Raw genomic sequence first — 21,883 nt, 5'->3', positions numbered from 1 at the left:
ATAAACTAGTAGCTTGCTGTTGGTGTGTAGATTAATAGATAAACTAGTAGCTTGCTGTTGGTGTGCAGATTAATAGATAAACTAGTAGGATATAACAGATAGTCTAGCTGTTGGTGTGCAGATTAATAGATAAACTAGTAGCTTGCTGTTGGTGTGCAGATTAATAGATAAACTAGTAGCTTGCTGTTGTGTGCAGATTAATAGATAAACTAGTAGCTTGCTGTTGGTGTAGATTAATAGATAAACAGATAGTCTAGCTGTTGGTGTGTAGATTAATAGATAAACTAGTAGCTTGCTGTTGGTGTGTAGATTAATAGATAAACTAGTAGCTTGCTGTTGGTGTGTAGATTAATAGATAAAAACTAGTAGCTTGCTGTTGGTGTGTAGATTAATAGATAAACTAGTAGCTTGCTGTTGGTGTGTAGATTAATAGATAAACTAGTAGCTTGCTGTTGGTGTGCAGATTAATAGATAAACTAGTAGCTTGCTGTTGGTGTGTAGATTAATAGATAACTAGTAGCTTGCTGTTGGTGTGTAGATTAATAGGATATAACAGATAGTCTAGCTGTTGGTGTGCAGATTAATAGATAAACTAGTAGCTTGCTGTTGGTGTGTAGATTAATAGATAAACTAGTAGCTTGCTGTTGGTGTGCAGATTAATAGGGTAAACTAGTAGCTTGCTGTTGGTGTGCAGATTAATAGATAAACTAGTAGCTTGCTGTTGGTGTGTAGATTAATAGATAAACTAGTAGCTTGCTGTTGGTGTGCAGATTAATAGATAAACTAGTAGCTTGCTGTTGGTGTGTAGATTAATAGGATATAACAGATAGTCTAGCTGTTGGTGTGCAGATTAATAGATAAACTAGTAGCTTGCTGTTGGTGTGTAGATTAATAGATAAACTAGTAGCTTTCTGTTGGTGTGTAGATTAATAGATAAACTAGTAGCTTGCTGTTGGTGTGCAGATTAATAGATAAACTAGTAGCTTGCTGTTGGTGTGTAGATTAATAGATAAACTAGTAGTTTGCTGTTGGTGTGTAGATTAATAGATAAACTAGTAGTTTGCTGTTGGTGTGCAGATTAATAGATAAACTAGTAGCTTGCTGTTGGTGTGTAGATTAATAGATAAACTAGTAGCTTGCTGTTGGTGTGTAGCTTGCTGTTGGTGTGTAGATTAATAGATAAGCTTGCTGTTGGTGTAGATAAACTAGTAGCTTGCTGTTGGTGTGCAGATTAATAGATAAACTAGTAGCTTGCTGTTGGTGTGCAGATTAATAGATAAACTAGTAGCTTGCTGTTGGTGTGTAGATTAATAGATAAACTAGTAGCTTGCTGTTGGTGTGCAGATTAATAGATAAACTGTTGGTGTGTGAATTAATAGATAGATATAACAGATAGTCTAGCTGTTGGTGTGCAGATTAATAGATAAACTAGTAGCTTGCTGTTGGTGTGTAGATTAATAAAGATTAATAGATAAACTAAGCTTGCTGTTGGTGTGTAGATTAGCTTGCTGTTGGTGTGTAGATTAATAGATAAACTAGTAGCTTGCTGTTGGTGTGTAGATTAATAGATAAACTAGTAGCTTGCTGTTGTGTGATTAATGATAAACAGTATTAGATTAATATAAACTAGTAGCTTGCTGTTGGTGTGTAGATTAATAGATACACTAGTAGCTTGCTGTTGGTGTGCAGATTAATAGGATATAACAGATAGTCTAGCTGTTGATAAACTAGTGTGCAGATTAATAGATAAACTAGTAGCTTGCTGTTGGTGTGCAGATTAATAGATAAACTAGTAGCTTGCTGTTGGTGTGTAGATTAATAGGATATAACAGATAGTCTAGCTGTTGGTGTGCAGATTAATAGATAAACTAGTAGCTTGCTGTTGGTGTGTAGATTAATAGATAAACTAGTAGCTTGCTGTTGGTGTGCAGATTAATAGGGTATAACAGATAGTCTAGCTGTTGGTGTGCAGATTAATAGATAAACTAGTAGCTTGCTGTTGTGTGTAGTAGTAGCTTGCTGTTGGTGTGTAGATTAATAGATAAACTAGTAGTCTTGCTGTTGGTGTGCAGATTAATAGATAAACTAGTAGCTTGCTGTTGGTGTGTAGATTAATAGATAAACTAGTAGCTTGCTGTTGTTGCAGATTAATAGATAAACTAGTAGATAGATTAATAGATAAACTAGTAGCTTGCTGATGGTGTGCAGATTAATAGATAAACTAGTAGCTTGCTGTTGGTGTGCAGATTAATATATAAACTAGTAGCTTGCTGTTGGTGTGCAGATTAATAGGGTATAACAGATAGTCTAGCTGTTGGTGTGCAGATTAATAGATAAACTAGTAGCTTGCTGTTGGTGTGTAGATTAATAGATAAACTAGTAGCTTGCTGTTGGTGTGCAGATTAATAGATAAACTAGTAGCTTGCTGTTGGTGTGTAGATTAATAGATAAACTAGTAGTTTGCTGTTGGTGTGCAGATTAATATATAAACTAGTAGCTTGCTGTTGGTGTGCAGATTAATAGGATATAACAGATAGTCTAGCTGTTGGTGTGTAGATTAATAGATAAACTAGTAGCTTGCTGTTGGTGTGTAGATAAATAGATAAACTAGTAGCTTGCTGTTGGTGTGCAGATTAATAGATAAACTAGTAGCTTGCTGTTGGTGTGCAGATTAATAGATAAACTAGTAGCTTGCTGTTGGTGTGCAGATTAATAGATAAACTAGTAGCTTGCTGTTGGTGTGTAGATTAATAGGATATAACAGATAGTCTAGCTGTTGGTGTGCAGATTAATAGATAAACTAGTAGCTTGCTGTTGGTGTGTAGATTAATAGATAAACTAGTAGCTTGCTGTTGGTGTGCAGATTAATAGATAAACTAGTAGCTTGCTGTTGGTGTGTAGATTAATAGATAAACTAGTAGCTTGCTGTTGGTGTGCAGATTAATAGATAAACTAGTAGCTTGCTGTTGGTGTGTAGATTAATAGATAAACTAGTAGCTTGCTGTTGGTGTGTAGATAAATAGATAAACTAGTAGCTTGCTGTTGGTGTGCAGATTAATAGATAAACTAGTAGCTTGCTGTTGGTGTGCAGATTAATAGATAAACTAGTAGCTTGCTGTTGGTGTGTAGATTAATAGATAAACTAGTAGCTTGCTGTTGGTGTGCAGATTAATAGGATATAACAGATAGTCTAGCTGTTGGTGTGCAGATTAATAGATAAACTAGTAGCTTGCTGTTGGTGTGTAGATTAATAGATAAACTAGTAGCTTGCTGTTGGTGTGTAGATTAATAGATAAACTAGTAGCTTGCTGTTGGTGTGCAGATTAATAGATAAACTAGTAGCTTGCTGTTGGTGTGTAGATTAATAGATACACTAGTAGCTTGCTGTTGGTGTGCAGATTAATAGGATATAACAGATAGTCTAGCTGTTGGTGTGCAGATTAATAGATAAACTAGTAGCTTGCTGTTGGTGTGCAGATTAATAGATAAACTAGTAGCTTGCTGTTGGTGTGTAGATAAACTAGTAGCTTGCTGTTGGTGTGCAGATTAATAGATAAACTAGTAGCTTGCTGTGTTGGTGTGCAGATTAATAGATATAACAGATAGTCTAGCTGTTGGTGTGTAGATTAATAGATAAACTAGTAGCTTGCTGTTGGTGTGTAGATTAATAGATAAACTAGTAGCTTGCTGTTGGTGTGCAGATTAATGATAAACTAGTAGCTTGCTGTTGGTGTTAATTAAGATAAACTAGTAGCTTGCTGTTGGTGTGTAGATTAATAGATAAACTAGTAGCTTGCTGATGGTGTGCAGATTAATAGATAAACTAGTAGCTTGCTGTTGGTGTGTAGATTAATATATAAACTAGTAGCTTGCTGTTGGTGTGCAGATTAATAGGGTATAACAGATAGTCTAGCTGTTGGTGTGCAGATTAATAGATAAACTAGTAGCTTGCTGTTGTGTGTAGATTAATAGATTAATAGATAAACTAGTAGCTTGCTGTTGGTGTGTAGATTAATAGATAAACTAGTAGCTTGCTGTTGGTGTGCAGATTAATAGATAAACTAGTAGCTTGCTGTTGGTGTGCAGATTAATAGATAAACTAGTAGCTTGCTGTTGGTGTGTAGATTAATAGATAAACTAGTATAGATAAATAGATAAACTAGTAGCTTGCTGTTGGTGTGTAGATTAATAGATAAACTAGTAGCTTGCTGTTGGTGTGCAGATTAATAGATAAACTAGTAGCTTGCTGTTGGTGTGCAGATTAATAGATAAACTAGTATCTTGCTGTTGGTGTGTAGATTAATAGGATATAACAGATAGACTAGCTGTTGGTGTGCAGATTAATAGATAAACTAGTAGCTTGCTGTTGGTGTGTAGATTAATAGATAAACTAGTAGCAGATTAATAGATAAACTGTTGATAAACTAGTGTGCAGATTAATAGATAAACTAGTAGCTTGCTGTTGGTGTGTAGATTAATAGATAAACTAGTAGCTTGCTGTTGGTGTGTAGATTAATAGATAAACTAGTAGCTTGCTGTTGGTGTGTAGATTAATAGATAAACTAGTAGCTTGCTGTTGGTGTGTAGATTAATAGATAAACTAGTAGCTTGCTGTTGGTGTGCAGATTAATAGATAAACTAGTAGCTTGCTGTTGGTGTGCAGATTAATAGATAAACTAGTAGCTTGCTGTTGGTGTGTAGATTAATAGATAAACTAGTAGCTTGCTGTTGGTGTGCAGATTAATAGATAAACTAGTAGCTTGCTGTTGGTGTGCAGATTAATAGATAAACTAGTAGCTTGCTGTTGGTGTGCAGATTAATAGATAAACTAGTAGCTTGCTGATTTAGATAAACTAGTAGCTTGCTGTTGGTGTGTAGATTAATAGGATATAACAGATAGTCTAGCTGTTGGTGTGTAGATTAATAGATAAACTAGTAGATAAACTAGTAGCTTGCTGTTGGTGTGCAGATTAATAGATAAACTAGTAGCTTGCTGTTGGTGTGCAGATTAATAGATAAACTAGTAGCTTGCTGTTGGTGTGTAGATTAATAGATAAACTAGTAGCTTGCTGTTGGTGTGTAGATTAATAGATATAACAGATAAATAGTAGCTTGCTGTTGGTGTGTAGATTAATAGATAAACTAGTAGCTTGCTGTTGGTGTGTAGATTAATAGATATAACAGATAGTCTAGCTTGCTGTTGGTGTGCAGATTAATAGATAAACTAGTAGCTTGCTGTTGGTGTGTAGATTAATAGATAAACTAGTAGCTTGCTGTTGGTGTGTAGATTAATAGATAAACTAGTAGCTTGCTGTTGGTGTGCAGATTAATAGATAAACTTAGCTTGCTGTTGGTGTGTAGATTAACTAGAGCTTGCTGTTGGTGTGTATAAATAGTATAGTTAGCTGTTGGTGTGCAGATTAATAGATAAACTAGTAGCTTGCTGTTGGTGTGTAGATTAATAGATAAACTAGTAGCTTGCTGTTGGTGTAGTAGATAAACTAGTAGCTTGCTGTTGGTGTGCAGATTAATAGATAAACTAGTAGCTTGCTGTTGGTGTGTAGATTAATAGATAAACTAGTAGCTTGCTGTTGCTGTTGTGTAGATTAATAGATAAACTAGTAGCTTGCTGTTGGTGTTAGATTAATAGATAAACTAGTAGCTTGCTGTTGGTGTGTAGATTAATAGATAAACTAGTAGCTTGCTGTTGGTGTGTAGATTAATAGATAAACTAGTAGCTTGCTGTTGGTGTGTAGATTAATAGATAAACTAGTAGCTTGCTGTTGGTGTGTAGATTAATAGATAAACTAGTAGCTTGCTGTTGGTGTGTAGATTAATAGATAAACTAGTAGCTTGCTGTTGGTGTGCAGATTAATAGATAAACTAGTAGCTTGCTGTTGGTGTGCAGATTAATAGATAAACTAGTAGCTTGCTGTTGGTGTGCAGATTAATAGATAAACTAGTAGCTTGCTGTTGGTGTGTAGATTAATAGATAAACTAGTAGCTTGCTGTTGGTGTGCAGATTAATAGATAAACTAGTAGCTTGCTGTTGGTGTGTAGATTAATAGGATATAACAGATAGTCTAGCTGTTGGTGTGTAGATTAATAGATAAACTAGTAGCTTGCTGTTGGTGTGTAGATTAATAGATAAACTAGTAGTTTGCTGTTGGTGTGTAGATTAATAGATAAACTAGTAGCTTGCTGTTGGTGTGTAGATTAATAGGATATAACAGATAGTCTAGCTGTTGGTGTGCAGATTAATAGATAAACTAGTAGCTTGCTGTTGGTGTGTAGATTAATAGGATATAACAGATAGTCTAGCTGTTGGTGTGCAGATTAATAGATAAACTAGTAGCTTGCTGTTGGTGTGTAGATTAATAGATAAACTAGTAGTTTGCTGTTGGTGTGTAGATTAATAGATAAACTAGTAGCTTGCTGTTGGTGTGTAGATTAATAGGATATAACAGATAGTCTAGCTGTTGGTGTGCAGATTAATAGATAAACTAGTAGCTTGCTGTTGGTGTGCAGATTAATAGATAAACTAGTAGCTTGCTGTTGGTGTGTAGATTAATAGATAAACTAGTAGCTTGCTGTTGGTGTGTAGATTAATAGATAAACTAGTAGCTTGCTGTTGGTGTGTAGATTAATAGATAAACTAGTAGCTTGCTGTTGGTGTGTAGATTAATAGATAAACTAGTAGCTTGCTGTTGGTGTGTAGATTAATAGATATAACAGATTAATAGATCTAGCTTGCTGTTGGTGTGCAGATTAATAGATAAACTAGTAGCTTGCTGTTGGTGTGATTAATAGATAAATTAATAGATAAACTAGTAGCTTGCTGTTGGTGTGTAGATTAATAGATAAACTAGTAATAGATTAATAGATAAACTAGTAGCTTGCTGTTGGTGTGTAGATTAATAGATAAACTAGTAGCTTGCTGTTGGTGTGTAGATTAATAGATAAACTAGTAGCTTGCTGTTGGTGTGTAGATTAATAGATAAACTAGTAGCTTGCTGTTGGTGTGTAGATTAATAGATAAACTAGTAGCTTGCTGTTGGTGTGTAGATTAATAGGATATAACAGATAGTCTAGCTGTTGGTGTGCAGATTAATAGATAAACTAGTAGCTTGCTGTTGGTGTGTAGATTAATAGGATATAACAGATAGTCTAGCTGTTGGTGTGCAGATTAATAGATAAACTAGTAGCTTGCTGTTGGTGTGTAGATTAATAGATAAACTAGTAGTTTGCTGTTGGTGTGTAGATTAATAGATAAACTAGTAGCTTGCTGTTGGTGTGTAGATTAATAGGATATAACAGATAGTCTAGCTGTTGGTGTGCAGATTAATAGATAAACTAGTAGCTTGCTGTTGGTGTGCAGATTAATAGATAAACTAGTAGCTTGCTGTTGGTGTGTAGATTAATAGATAAACTAGTAGCTTGCTGTTGGTGTGTAGATTAATAGATAAACTAGTAGCTTGCTGTTGGTGTGTAGATTAATAGATAAACTAGTAGCTTGCTGTTGGTGTGTAGATTAATAGATAAACTAGTAGCTTGCTGTTGGTGTGTAGATTAATAGGATATAACAGATAGTCTAGCTGTTGGTGTGCAGATTAATAGATAAACTAGTAGCTTGCTGTTGGTGTGTAGATTAATAGATAAACTAGTAGCTTGCTGTTGGTGTGCAGATTAATAGATAAACTAGTAGCTTGCTGTTGGTGTGTAGATTAATAGATAAACTAGTAGCTTGCTGTTGGTGTGTAGATTAATAGATAAACTAGTAGCTTGCTGTTGGTGTGTAGATTAATAGATAAACTAGTAGCTTGCTGTTGGTGTGTAGATTAATAGATAAACTAGTAGCTTGCTGTTGGTGTGTAGATTAATAGATAAACTATTAGCTTGCTGTTGGTGTGTAGATTAATAGGATATAACAGATAGTCTAGCTGTTGGTGTGCAGATTAATAGATAAACTAGTAGCTTGCTGTTGGTGTGTAGATTAATAGATAAACTAGTAGCTTGCTGTTGGTGTGCAGATTAATAGATAAACTAGTAGCTTGCTGTTGGTGTGCAGATTAATAGATAAACTAGTAGCTTGCTGTTGGTGTGCAGATTAATAGATAAACTAGTAGCTTGCTGTTGGTGTGTAGATTAATAGATAAACTAGATTAATAGATAAACTAGTAGCTGTTGGTGTGCAGATTAATAGATAAACTAGTAGCTTGCTGTTGGTGTGTAGATTAATAGGATATAACTAGTAGTCTTGCTGTTGGTGTGTAGATTAATAGATAAACTAGTAGCTTGCTGTTGGTGTGTAGATTAATAGATAAACTAGTAGTTTGCTGTTGGTGTGTAGATTAATAGATAAACTAGTAGCTTGCTGTTGGTGTGTAGATTAATAGGATATAACAGATAGTCTAGCTGTTGGTGTGCAGATTAATAGATAAACTAGTAGCTTGCTGTTGGTGTGTAGATTAATAGGATATAACAGATAGTCTAGCTGTTGGTGTGCAGATTAATAGATAAACTAGTAGCTTGCTGTTGGTGTGTAGATTAATAGATAAACTAGTAGTTTGCTGTTGGTGTGTAGATTAATAGATAAACTAGTAGCTTGCTGTTGGTGTGTAGATTAATAGGATATAACAGATAGTCTAGCTGTTGGTGTGCAGATTAATAGATAAACTAGTAGCTTGCTGTTGGTGTGCAGATTAATAGATAAACTAGTAGCTTGCTGTTGGTGTGTAGATTAATAGATAAACTAGTAGCTTGCTGTTGGTGTGTAGATTAATAGATAAACTAGTAGCTTGCTGTTGGTGTGTAGATTAATAGATAAACTAGTAGCTTGCTGTTGGTGTGTAGATTAATAGATAAACTAGTAGCTTGCTGTTGGTGTGTAGATTAATAGGATATAACAGATAGTCTAGCTGTTGGTGTGCAGATTAATAGATAAACTAGTAGCTTGCTGTTGGTGTGTAGATTAATAGATAAACTAGTAGCTTGCTGTTGGTGTGCAGATTAATAGATAAACTAGTAGCTTGCTGTTGGTGTGTAGATTAATAGATAAACTAGTAGTAGCTTGCTGATTGTAGCTTGCTGTTGGTGTAGATTAATAGATAAACTAGTAGCTTGCTGTTGGTGTGTAGATTAATAGATAAACTAGTAGCTTGCTGTTGGTGTGTAGATTAATAGATAAACTAGTAGCTTGCTGTTGGTGTGTAGATTAATAGATAAACTAGTAGCTTGCTGTTGGTGTGTAGATTAATAGGATATAACAGATAGTCTAGCTGTTGGTGTGCAGATTAATAGATAAACTAGTAGCTTGCTGTTGGTGTGTAGATTAATAGATAAACTAGTAGCTTGCTGTTGGTGTGCAGATTAATAGATAAACTAGTAGCTTGCTGTTGGTGTGCAGATTAATAGATAAACTAGTAGCTTGCTGTTGGTGTGCAGATTAATAGATAAACTAGTAGCTTGCTGTTGGTGTGTAGATTAATAGATAAACTAGTAGCTTGCTGTTGGTGTGCAGATTAATAGATAAACTAGTAGCTTGCTGTTGGTGTGTAGATTAATAGGATATAACAGATAGTAGCTTGCTGTTGGTGTGTAGATTAATAGATAAACTAGTAGCTTGCTGTTGGTGTGTAGATTAATAGATAAACTAGTAGCTTGCTGTTGGTGTGTAGATTAATAGATAAACTAGTAGCTTGCTGTTGGTGTGTAGATTAATAGATAAACTAGATAGTCTAGCTGTTGGTGTGCAGATTAATAGATAAACTAGTAGCTTGCTGTTGGTGTGTAGATTAATAGGATATAACAGATAGTCTAGCTGTTGGTGTGTAGATTAATAGATAAACTAGTAGCTTGCTGTTGGTGTGTAGATTAATAGATAAACTAGTAGTTTGCTGTTGGTGTGTAGATTAATAGATAAACTAGTAGCTTGCTGTTGGTGTGTAGATTAATAGGATATAACAGATAGTCTAGCTTGCTGTTGGTGTGCAGATTAATAGATAAACTAGTAGCTTGCTGTTGGTGTGCAGATTAATAGATAAACTAGTAGCTTGCTGTTGGTGTGTAGATTAATAGATAAACTAGTAGCTTGCTGTTGGTGTGTAGATTAATAGATAAACTAGTAGCTTGCTGTTGGTGTGTAGATTAATAGATAAACTAGTAGCTTGCTGTTGGTGTGTAGATTAATAGATAAACTAGTAGCTTGCTGTTGGTGTGTAGATTAATAGATAAACTAGATAGTTAGCTGTTGGTGTGCAGATTAATAGATAAACTAGTAGCTTGCTGTTGGTGTGTAGATTAATAGATAAACTAGTAGCTTGCTGTTGGTGTGCAGATTAATAGATAAACTAGTAGCTTGCTGTTGGTGTGTAGATTAATAGATAAACTAGTAGCTTGCTGTTGGTGTGTAGATTAATAGATAAACTAGTAGCTTGCTGTTGGTGTGCAGATTAATAGATAAACTAGTAGTTTGCTGTTGGTGTGTAGATTAATAGATAAACTAGTAGCTTGCTGTTGGTGTGTAGATTAATAGATAAACTAGTAGCTTGCTGTTGGTGTGTAGATTAATAGATAAACTAGTAGCTTGCTGTTGGTGTGCAGATTAATAGATAAACTAGTAGCTTGCTGTTGGTGTGCAGATTAATAGATAAACTAGTAGCTTGCTGTTGGTGTGCAGATTAATAGATAAACTAGTAGTTTGCTGTTGGTGTGCAGATTAATAACTACTCATTTGGCGACATTTATATTGTGCTGATGGTTTGTCCTTACTGGACCCAACAGATGGTATCTGGTGTGTAAAGATAGTACCTCGTGGGTGTGGTCATGGGTGTGGTCATGGGTGTGGTCGTGGGTGGTCATGGGTGTGGTCATGGGTGTCGTCGTGGGTGTCGTCATGGGTGTGGTCTTAATTTAGATTGGCTGTCTTTGCTTTCAGTGAGTCACGAGGAGCCGCAGCATGCGGCCATCGGACACAATATTAAGAAGAAAAAAATAAGAAATATGCTGTGTGTGTGTGTGTGTGTGTGTGTGTGTGTGTGTGTGTGTGTGTGTGTGTGTGTGTGTGTGTGTGTGTGTGTGTGTGTGTGTGTGTGTGTGTGTGTGTGTGTGTGTGTGTGTGTGTGTGTGTGTGTGTGTTTCAGACATTACATATAGTATTTGCATATTTGTGTATTGAACAATTTGTTGTAATCAAAAAGCTGAATATATAATGTATAATCACATACTGTTTTCCTTAGATTGTCTCTATCTTTATTTTGCGATGCATTTGTTTATGATACTGTCAGTCCTGTGGCCCAGTTAACAGTGTCTCTGTTTGTCATCTCAGTGAGAAATTTATGGTGAGACTGAACAAGAATGAAGGTCCCAAGAACACAGACAAGGTTGATCGTTTGTGTGCTCTGTTCACGGTAAGCTGTCCATACAAACAAACACACGCACACACACACACACGCACGCACGCACGCACGCACGCACGCACGCACGCACGCACACACACACACACACACACACACACACACACACACACACACACACACACACACACACACACACACACATGCAGTAAGCTCTCTATACAAACAAACACACACACACACACGCACACACGCACACACACACACACACGCAGTAACCTGTACATAAAAACACACACACGAACACACACACGCGGTAACTTGTACATACAAACACACACACACATTTTTATGATCATCAAACAATCGTTCACATAATGGTAATGGGGTTTATCATCTCTGACATCACTAACTAATATGTTAACCTCTTTCTGTTTATCATCTCTGGCATCACTAACTAATATGTTAACCTCTTTCTGTTTATCATCTCTGACATCACTAACTAATATGTTAACCTCTTTCTGTTTATCATCTCTGACATCACTAATTAACATGTTAACCTCTTTACTCTGCAGGATTTAAGTAATAAGGACATGAAGCGGGACCTGTATATTGTTTCACAAGTCATCAGAACCGGTAAGCTACTCTTTCTCAGATGTTCAATCGGCGTGTCCCAAATGGCACCATATTCCCAATGTAGTGCTTACATTTTGAGCCCCATGGGTCAAAAGTAGTGCACTTTATACTGTAAGGAACAAGGTGCCATTTTGGGACACAGTAATAATCTAATTTGGTCTCAGTGAAGCAGAACACAGAGACAGTAAAGCAGTATGCTGTTTGTGTTTCTTAATTTGAGGAAATGAGCTCGGGTCACCTGCTGTGTCCCCAGCATCTCAAGTGTGTGTATCTCTGCATGCACTTTGTCATCTCTCTGGCTGGTTCTAAAGGCTCTTTTTCTCCCTCTATCATATGTTTTCTAGTCCTACATCTTCCTTTAAATTCAATGTTTTAGACAAAGCATTCGGAGTAATCGGTCCCACTGGTTCTCTTCCTCTTTTTTAAACTCCAGTATCTTCCTCTAGCTGATTGTTTTACAGATCTACAGATGCGGAATAATAATTTGACCCAGTTTCTTACAGCAGAAGAATTATCCTGCAACAACAGGAAATGTGAATTATTATCTGGATTATAATTAATGGATGGTTGTTTTTTGTAAGGGTTGCTATATTTTTTGTTAGGGCAAATCAATTCTGAAATTTCAAAAATGGAAATTACAAACTTCAGAAGCTTTTTTAATAGTGCTGAACGATTAGTGTTTTTTGAGGTCGGTTTGGTTACGGTTCGATTATTTTTTTTTTAATGATTAAGGTTTTCAATTTAGTTTTTTACATTAAATGCACTTTGCATTATGTGGGTTGAATGCTGTAGCTACACAGACTAAAACAATACAAGTCCCATGATGGTAGTGACTGTCCATTACTGCTCATCACTTATTAGCCATCATTTATTCACATTACTTAAACAAAATATTTCAGTTGTTGTTGATATTACATTTGTTTGATTTAATTTGTTAGGATTTAGCCCACGCTAATGGCGACCTCTAGACTTATTGGGGTCTGACATAAGGAACAGACATTTAAACACATTAACATGTAGTGGGTACATCTATCAGTTACACGTGTCAGTACACACATACAACCAGTAGGACACGTGCCAGTACACACAACCAGTAGGTCACATGTCAGTACATACAACCAGTAGGACACATGTCAGTACATACAACCAGTAGGACACATGTCAGTACATACAACCAGTAGGACACATGTCAGTACATGTGACCAGTAGGACACATGTCAGTACATACACACAACCAGTAGGACACATGTCAGTACATACACACAACCAGTAGGACACATGACAGTACACACACACAACCAGTAGGTCACATGTCAGTACACACATACAACCAGTAGGTCACATGTCAGTACACACAACCAGTAGGTCACATGTCAGTACATACAACCAGTAGGACACGTGCCAGTACACACAACCAGTAGGTCACATGTCAGTACATACAACCAGTAGGACACATGTCAGTACATACAACCAGTAGGACACATGTCAGTACATACACACAACCAGTAGGACACATGACAGTACAGACACACAACCAGTAGGTCACATGTCAGTACATACACACAACCAGTAGGTCACATGTCAGTATATACACACAACCAGTAGGTCACATGTCAGTACATACACACAACCAGTAGGGCACATGTCAGTACATACACACAACCAGTAGGGCACATGTCAGTATATACACACAACCAGTAGGACACGTGTCAGTACATACACACAACCAGTAGGTCACATGTCAGTACATACACACAACCAGTAGGACACATGTCAGTACATACACACAACCAGTAGGACACGTGTCAGTACATACACACAACCAGTAGGTCACATGTCAGTACATACACACAACCAGTAAGACACATGACAGTACACACAACCAGTAGGACACATGTCAGTACACACACACACAACCAGTAGGACACATGTCAGTACACACACACACAACCAGTAGGACACATGACAGTACACACAACCAGTAGGACACATGTCAGTACATACACACAACCAGTAGGTCACATGTCAGTACATACACACAACCAGTAGGTCACATGTCAGTACACACAACCAGTAGGTCACATGTCAGTACATACACACAACCAGTAGGTCACATGTCAGTACACACAACAAGTAGGTCACATGTCAGTACATACACACAACCAGTAGGTCACATGTCAGTACATACACACAACCAGTACGACACATGTCAGTATATACACACAACCAGTAGGTCACATGTCAGTATATACACACAACCAGTAGGACACGTGTCAGTACATACACACAACCAGTAGGTCACATGTCAGTACATACACACAACCAGTAGGTCACATGTCAGTACATACACACAACCAGTAGGTCACATGTCAGTACACACAACCAGTAGGTCACATGTCAGTACATACACACAACCAGTAGGTCACATGTCAGTACATACACACAACCAGTAGGTCACATGGGGAAAGGCGTTGTGCTGTGAGGTGTTGCGTTATTTATGTTTTATATAAGATGGCACTCATGGCTCTGTATAATATTGTAAGGTTCCTTGAATTTGTTCTGGCCCTGGGGGGACTGTGAAAAGACCCCTGGTGGCACGTCTGGTGCGTTAAGTGTGTGTGTGTGTCAGTGCTGTGTGTAAGTTGACTATGCAGAAACTTTGATTTTCCAGCACATTAATGTTTCTTATAAAAACAAGAAGTGATTCAGTCAGTCTGTCCTCAACTCTTAGCCAAGAGAGACTGACATGTATAGTATTAATATTAACCCTATCGTTACAATGAAGAGCAAATCATACCACTCTGTTCTGGGTCAGCTGCAGCTTAACGAGGTCCTTCTTTGCAGCACTTGACCATATGACTGGACAATAATCAAGATAAGATTAAACTAGAGCCTGCAGGACTTTATTTTAGGTGTGTGGTGTCAAAAAAGCAGAGCATCTTTTTATTATGGACAGACCTCTCCCCATCTTTACAACCATTGGATCTATACAGTGCCTTGGAAAGTATTCAGACCCCTTGACCTTTTCCACATTTTGTTACGTTAAAGCTTTATTCTAAAATGGATTTAAAAAATCCTCAGCAATCTACACACAATAACCCATAATGACAAAGCAAAAACAGGTTTCATAGAAAAAAGCAAGCCACGATGTCGAAGGAATTGTCCGTAGAGCTCAGAGACAGGATTGTGTCCAAGCACAGATCTGAGGAAGGTTACCGAAAAATGTCTGCAGCATTGAAGGTCCCAAAGAACACAGTGGCCTCCATCATTCCTGAATGGAAGAGGTTTGGAAACACCAAGACTCTTCCTAGAGCTGACTACCCGGCCAAACTGAGCAATCGGCTGCGAAGGGACACGGTAGATTGGCCAGACGGAAGCCACTCCTCAGTAAAAGGCACATGACAGCCCGCTTGGAGTTTGCCAAAAGGCACCTAAAGACTCTCAGACCATGAGAAACAAGATTCTCTGGTCTGATGAAGCCAAGACTGAACCTTTGACTACCAAGTGTTACGTCTGGAGGATACCTAGCACCATCCCTACAGTGAAGCGTGGTGGTGGCAGCATCATGCTGTGGGGATGTTTTTCAGCGGAAGGGACTGGGAGACTAGTCAAGATTGAGGAACAGATGAACAGCACAAAGTACAGAGAGATCCTTGATGAAAACCTGCTCCAGAGTGTTCAGGACCTCAGACTGTGACAAAGGTTCTCCTTCCAACAGGATAACGACACTAAGCACACAGCCAAGACAACGTGGGAGTGGCTTTGGGACAAGTCTCTGAATGTTCTTGAGTTGCCCAGCCAGAGTCTGGACTTGAACCCTATCGAAAATCTCTGGAGAGACCTGAAAATAGCTGTGCAGCGACTCTCCCATCCAACCTGACAGAGCTTGAGAGGATATACAAAGAAGAATGGGATAAACTCTCCAAATACAGGTGTGCCAAACTTGTAGCGTCATACCCAAGATGACTCGAGGCTGTAATCGCTGCCAAAGGTGCTTCAACAAATTACTGTAATATTTGAATATTATTGTCATTATGGGGTATTATGTGTAGATTGATGAGGGAAACAATTTGAAAATTTCAGAACAAGGCTGTAACCTAACAAAATGTAGAAAAATGTCAAGGTGTCTGAATACTTTCTGAATGCACTGTATGTTTAGACTATGACAGTTTACAGTCTACGGTAACACCAAGTTATTTAGTCTCCTCAACAGCCATTCATTAACATATTCAGCTGAGGTCTAGAACTTAGGGAATCATTTTTGCAAAATACAATGCTCTTAGTTTTAGAGATGTTCAGGACCAGTGTATTACTGGCCACCCATTCCAAAACAGACTGCAACTCTTTGTTAAGGGTTTTAAGTTACTTCCTTAGCTGTGGTTGCTGGTGCATATATGGTTGAATCATCAGCATACATGAACACACATGATGTGTTTAATGCCATTGGAATGTCATTGGTAAAAATAAAAATAAATTAGAAAAGAGTAGAGGGCCTAGAGAGCTTCCCTGCAGTACACCAAACTTTATATGTTTGACATTAGAGAAGCTTCCATTAAGGAAAACCCTCTCTCAGTTCTATTAGATAGATACTGTAGCTCTGAATCCATGATATGGCAGAGGTTGAAAAGCCATAACACATGAATTTTCTCAATAACAGGTTATGGTCAATAATATCAAAGGCTGCACTGAAATCTAACAGTACAGCTCCCACAATCTTGTTATTATCAATTTATTTCAACCAATCATCAGTAATTTGTGTCAGTGCAGTACATGTTGAGTGCCCTTCTCTATAAGCATACTGAAAGTCTGTTGTTAATTAGTTTATAGAAAAATAGCATTGTATTTGGTCAAACACAATTTCTTTCAGCAGTTTGCTTGTAGAGCTGATGGCAGGCTGATAGGTCTGCTGTTAGAACGAGTAAATGCCTTTCCTCTGGGCTTAGATTAAATATATGACAGATAGGAGTGGCTATAGAGTGAGCTACCATCCCCAGTAGCTTTCCATATATGTTGCCAGGTTTGTCTTTATTGATAGATAACAATCATTTTTCCAACTCTCCCACACCAACTTTATAAAATTCAAATTTACAGTGCTTTTCTTTCATTTTTGTTATGCATGAGTATGATGGCTCACTGTCCATTGTTGGAATTTCCTGCCTAAGTTTGCCCACTTTACCAATGAAGTAATCCTCAAAATAATTGGTCACATCAAATGGTTTTGTGATGAATAAGCCATCTGATTCGATGAAAGATTTGTCTTTGAATTTGTTTTTCTGCCCATAATTTCATTTAAAATACTCCAAAGCTTTTCTTCCACCATTCTTTATATCATTGATCTTGGTTTCATAATACAGTTTCTTCTTCCTTTTGTTGAGTTTAGTCTCATCATTTCTCAATTTGCAGTAAGTCAGATGTGCAGCCAGACTTATTAGCCAGTCCTTTGATGATGTTATTATTTCATTCCAAGTCATCATCTCATCTCTACAGAGCTGCTGCCTTTGCTGTCTGACAAAATCACTATTTTAGTAGTTCTTCAATGTAAATAAGACATCATTTTATGACAGCTGAATACCAATATGAATCACTTAGATCGTGTATTTTCAGGTAGCGATACATCTGCTTTTTATCCCTCTTTCTCGTGGATTAAAAAAAACTCTAAAATGGAATTAAAATAATTGAACCGACTTCAGTCAATTAGTTTAATTTTGGTTAATCGCTCAGCACTACTTTTTAAACATCACTACAAGTTTGCATTTCCTGCTGTGCAGGAAAACTCCTGAGACAACAGGATGATCAAATTAACATCCAGTATCTGTAGTCCCTGTTTAGGGCTACTCTCAGAATCTCACAACGTTTTTCTGCTACTGTCTGCTCAGATCCAGGTGACATTTAGGCTATGACAGACAGACAGACAGACAGACCTACAGACAGACAGACAGACAGACAGACAGACAGACAGACAGACAGACAGACAGACAGACAGACAGACAGACAGACAGACAGACAGACAGACAGACAGACAGACAGACAGACAGACAGACAGACAGACAGACAGACAGACAGACAGACAGACAGACAGACAGACAGACAGACAGACAGACAGACAGACAGACAGACAGACTAACTAACTAACTGTGGTGATCACAGAGCAGTTGTTGCCACTGCTGTGTGTTCTGTGTTCCCCTTCACTCCTTCAGACAGGACTATCCATGGTAATCACACATGGATAGGCATAGTAATGTTTGTTTGTCTAGCTACATTGTTTCATAGCTAGCATATTCACACAGGGTTGTTTACATGTGAGTGTATCATTGTCATGGTATGGTATGATGTGATTGTGATAAGGTCTCTCGCTCTCTCTCTCTGTGTGTGTGTGTGTGTGTGTGTGTGTGTGTGTGTGTGTGTGTGTGTGTGTGTGTGTGTGTGTGTGTGTGTGTGTGTGTGTGTGTGTGTGTGTGTGTGTGTGTGCAGGTCGGATGCTGCTGAATGACTCTAAGAAGGGTCCTCCTCACGTCCAGTACAGAAGGCCGTACGGCTGTGCGGTTCTGGCCATGAGTGATGTCCTACAGACCATCTCAGAACTAAAAGAGGAGAAGGACTTTGTTCTCAAAGTCTACACGTGAGTAGCATACACACACACACACACACCCATTCGGACACACACACACACATACTTGCACGCACACATGACCATACATTATGCATACACACACACACACATTCGGACACACACACACACATACTTGCACGCACACATGACGATACATTATGCATACACACACACACATTCGGACACACACACACACATACTTGCACGCACACATGACCATACATTATGTACACACACACACACACACACACACACACACACACACACACACACACACACACACACACACACACACACACACACACACACACACACACACACACACACACACACACACACACACACACACACACATTCGGACTCACACGCATTCGGACACACACATTGCGCATGCTGTATATATATCTATATAGCCAGTATTGTCTTTTTAAACAGACTCCAGTCACATCCTGATAGCCAGTCCACCATTAGACTCAGACATATTAGAATAGGAAACAAACCCTTGTAATACTGAATGCCGATGCAATATTCCCCATCAGCAATGAACAACTAATGATGAACTCCTTCTGGCCATAGAGAATAGAGATATCAGCGTATTAACATTGTAAAGTGATTATGCCCAAAATGGTTGCATTTGTAAGGCTTTTGTCTTTGGAAAAATACAATCACAACAACATAAATGTCTTGCTCTGTTGGGCTCATTAGGCCCTTATGTTTTTCCCCCATCACACAGTCTTAATGTGTTTACTATGGAAATAAAGCAGAAGTTGAATGCTGATCGAGTCAGAATTGAAGAAACACTACTTACTAATTTTCCACAAGCGAAATTGAACTTGACTGTTAAGCGTTAAGGTTATGCTGTAATAAAAGTTGATATATGACCGTCTCGATTCGGTTTTATTTATTTATATTTGAAAATTGTTTTTTTTATATACATCAAATCAAATCAAATTGATTTATAACACCCTTCGTACATCAGCTGATATCTCAAAGTGCTGTACAGAAACCCAGCCTAAAACCCCAAACAGCAAGCAATGCAGGTGTAGAAGCACGGTGGCTAAGAAAAACTCCCTAGAAAGGCCAAAATCTAGAAAGAAACCTAGAGAGGAACCAGGCTATGTGGGCTGGCCAGTCCTCTTCTGGCTGTGCCGGGTGGAGATTATAACAGAACATGGCCAAGATGTTCAAATGTTCATAAATGACCAGTATGGTCCAATATTGGATAAAGGTTTTAGACTCAGACCCAGAAAATGTTATATATAATATAATACATTGCATTTGAGGAACATTCTGCTTTGAAAGTTGATAAACTTGTAAACCACACTTTTGAGAAAATAGCCCTTGAATGTTTTGGTACACCTACACGAGAGCTCTTCTTTGTCTACACCCTTGATGACTGATGTTATATCTTTTGAAAACAGTGCGGTAGAAAGGACTATCAACACATAGCGAGCAGCTCACGTTTATAGACAGAAGCATGCTACATGACAGACCAATCCAAAACTCATCTCCCAGCATGTCCAGTCCATCCATTATCTCAGCCAATCATGGCTAGCTCCCGCTAAAGTTTCCTGACTTTTTCCATGGCTAAACCAACCGGGCTCGTAATTTACGGATAAAATACAATTTTGTCATTAAGGTACATGAAAGTTCATATGTCCTGAAGGCATTTCTGCTATAAAAAAAAGCATTACGCTCAAATGCCTCTCCTGTGAAGGAGTGACGTGCGACATATGCCTAGCTAATAGATACAATTGTTTGATCTGTTGATTGAGGTTGATTTAATAATTGATTGACTCTAATTTAAGCAGAGATGTTCAAAACATTTTTCTACTGTATTTTTTTAACTACAGTTGAAGTCGGAAGTTTACATACACCTTAGCCAAATACATTTTTAAATAACTATTTTTTCACAATTCCTGATATTTAATCCTAGTAGAAATTCCCTGTCTTAGGTCAGTTATGATCGCCACTTTTATTTTAAGAATGTGAAATGTCAGAATAATAGTAGAGAGTGTCACGGCTGTTGAAAGAACTGGACCAAGGTGCAGCGTGGTGAGCGTAGATGTTCCTTTATTTCATATCACGCCGACAAAACCAATATACCATCCAAAATAACCGTGAAGCTAAAGTGCCAACAAACAAAGACAACTTCTCACACAGAAAGGAGGGAAAAGGGCTCCCTAAGTATGGTTTCCAATCAGAGACAACAATAGACAGCTATCCCTGATTGAGAACCATACCCGGACAAAACATACAAACACTAAATCATAGAAAACGAAACCTAGAATGCCCACCCCAAATCACACCCTGATCAAACCAAATAGAGACATGAAAAGGATCTCTAAAGTTAGGGCGTGAAAGAGAGAGTGATATATTTCAGCTTTTATTTCTTTCATCACATTCCCAGTGGGTCAGAAGTTTACATTCACTCAATTAGTATTTAGTAGCATTGCTTTTAAATTGTTTAACTTGGGTCAAACGTTTTGGGTAGCCTTCCACAAGCTTCCCACAATAAGTTGGGTGAATTTTGGCCCGTTCCTCCTGACAGAGCTGGTGTAACTGAGTCAGGTTTGTAGGCCTCCTTGGTCGCACATGCTTTTTTTTCAGTTCTGCCCACAAATAGAATTGAGGTCAGGGCTTTGTGATGGCCACTCCAATACCTTGACTTTGTTGTCCTTAAGCCATTTTGCCACAACTTTGGAAGTATGCTTGGTGTCCATTTGGAAGAGCCATTTGCGACCAAACTTTAACTTCCTGACCGATGTCTTGAGATGTTGCTTCAATATATCCACATAACTTTCCTGCCTCATGATGCCATCGATTTTGTGCACCAGTCCCTCCTGCAGCAAAGCACCCCCAGAACATGATGCTGCCACCCCCGTGCTTCACGGTTGGGATGGTTTTCTTCGGCTTGCAAGCCTCCCCCATTTTCCTCCAAACATCACGATGGTCATTATGGCCAAACAGTTCTATTTTCGCTTCATCAGACTAGAGGACATTTCTCCAAAAAGTACGAACTTTGTCCCCATGTGCAGTTGCAAACCGTAGTCTGGCTTTTTTTATGGCGGTTTTGGAGCAGTGGCTTCTTACTGAGTTGTTTGACGGCTACGTGTTCCCATGGTGTTTATACTTGTGTACTATTGTTCATACAGATGAACGTGGTACCTTTAGGCGTTTGGAAATTGCTCCCAAAGATGAACCAGACTTGTGCAGGTCCACAATTTGTTTTCTAAGATCTTGGCTGATTTCCTTTGATTTTCCTATGATATTAAGCACTGAG

At 38.0% G+C, this 21,883-nt stretch overlaps 1 protein-coding gene across 1 annotated transcript in view; it reads left to right on the top strand.

Moving 5' to 3' along the window:
• LOC124032458 (dedicator of cytokinesis protein 3-like) overlaps nucleotides 1–21,883 on the top strand; it is a 393,573-nt gene that overhangs the window by 309,451 nt on the left and 62,239 nt on the right. The window contains exons 10-12 of the mRNA XM_046344862.1: nucleotides 11,327–11,408; nucleotides 11,930–11,990; nucleotides 18,462–18,609. Coding sequence (XP_046200818.1) covers nucleotides 11,327–11,408; nucleotides 11,930–11,990; nucleotides 18,462–18,609 — 291 coding nt within the window. The remainder of the gene's footprint in view (nucleotides 1–11,326; nucleotides 11,409–11,929; nucleotides 11,991–18,461; nucleotides 18,610–21,883) is intronic.

The sequence above is a fragment of the Oncorhynchus gorbuscha genome, linkage group LG03 (assembly GCF_021184085.1).
Source record: "Oncorhynchus gorbuscha isolate QuinsamMale2020 ecotype Even-year linkage group LG03, OgorEven_v1.0, whole genome shotgun sequence".
In the NCBI taxonomy this organism is placed as follows: Eukaryota; Metazoa; Chordata; class Actinopteri; order Salmoniformes; family Salmonidae; genus Oncorhynchus; species Oncorhynchus gorbuscha.
This window is presented reverse-complemented; position numbering and strand designations above follow the sequence as displayed.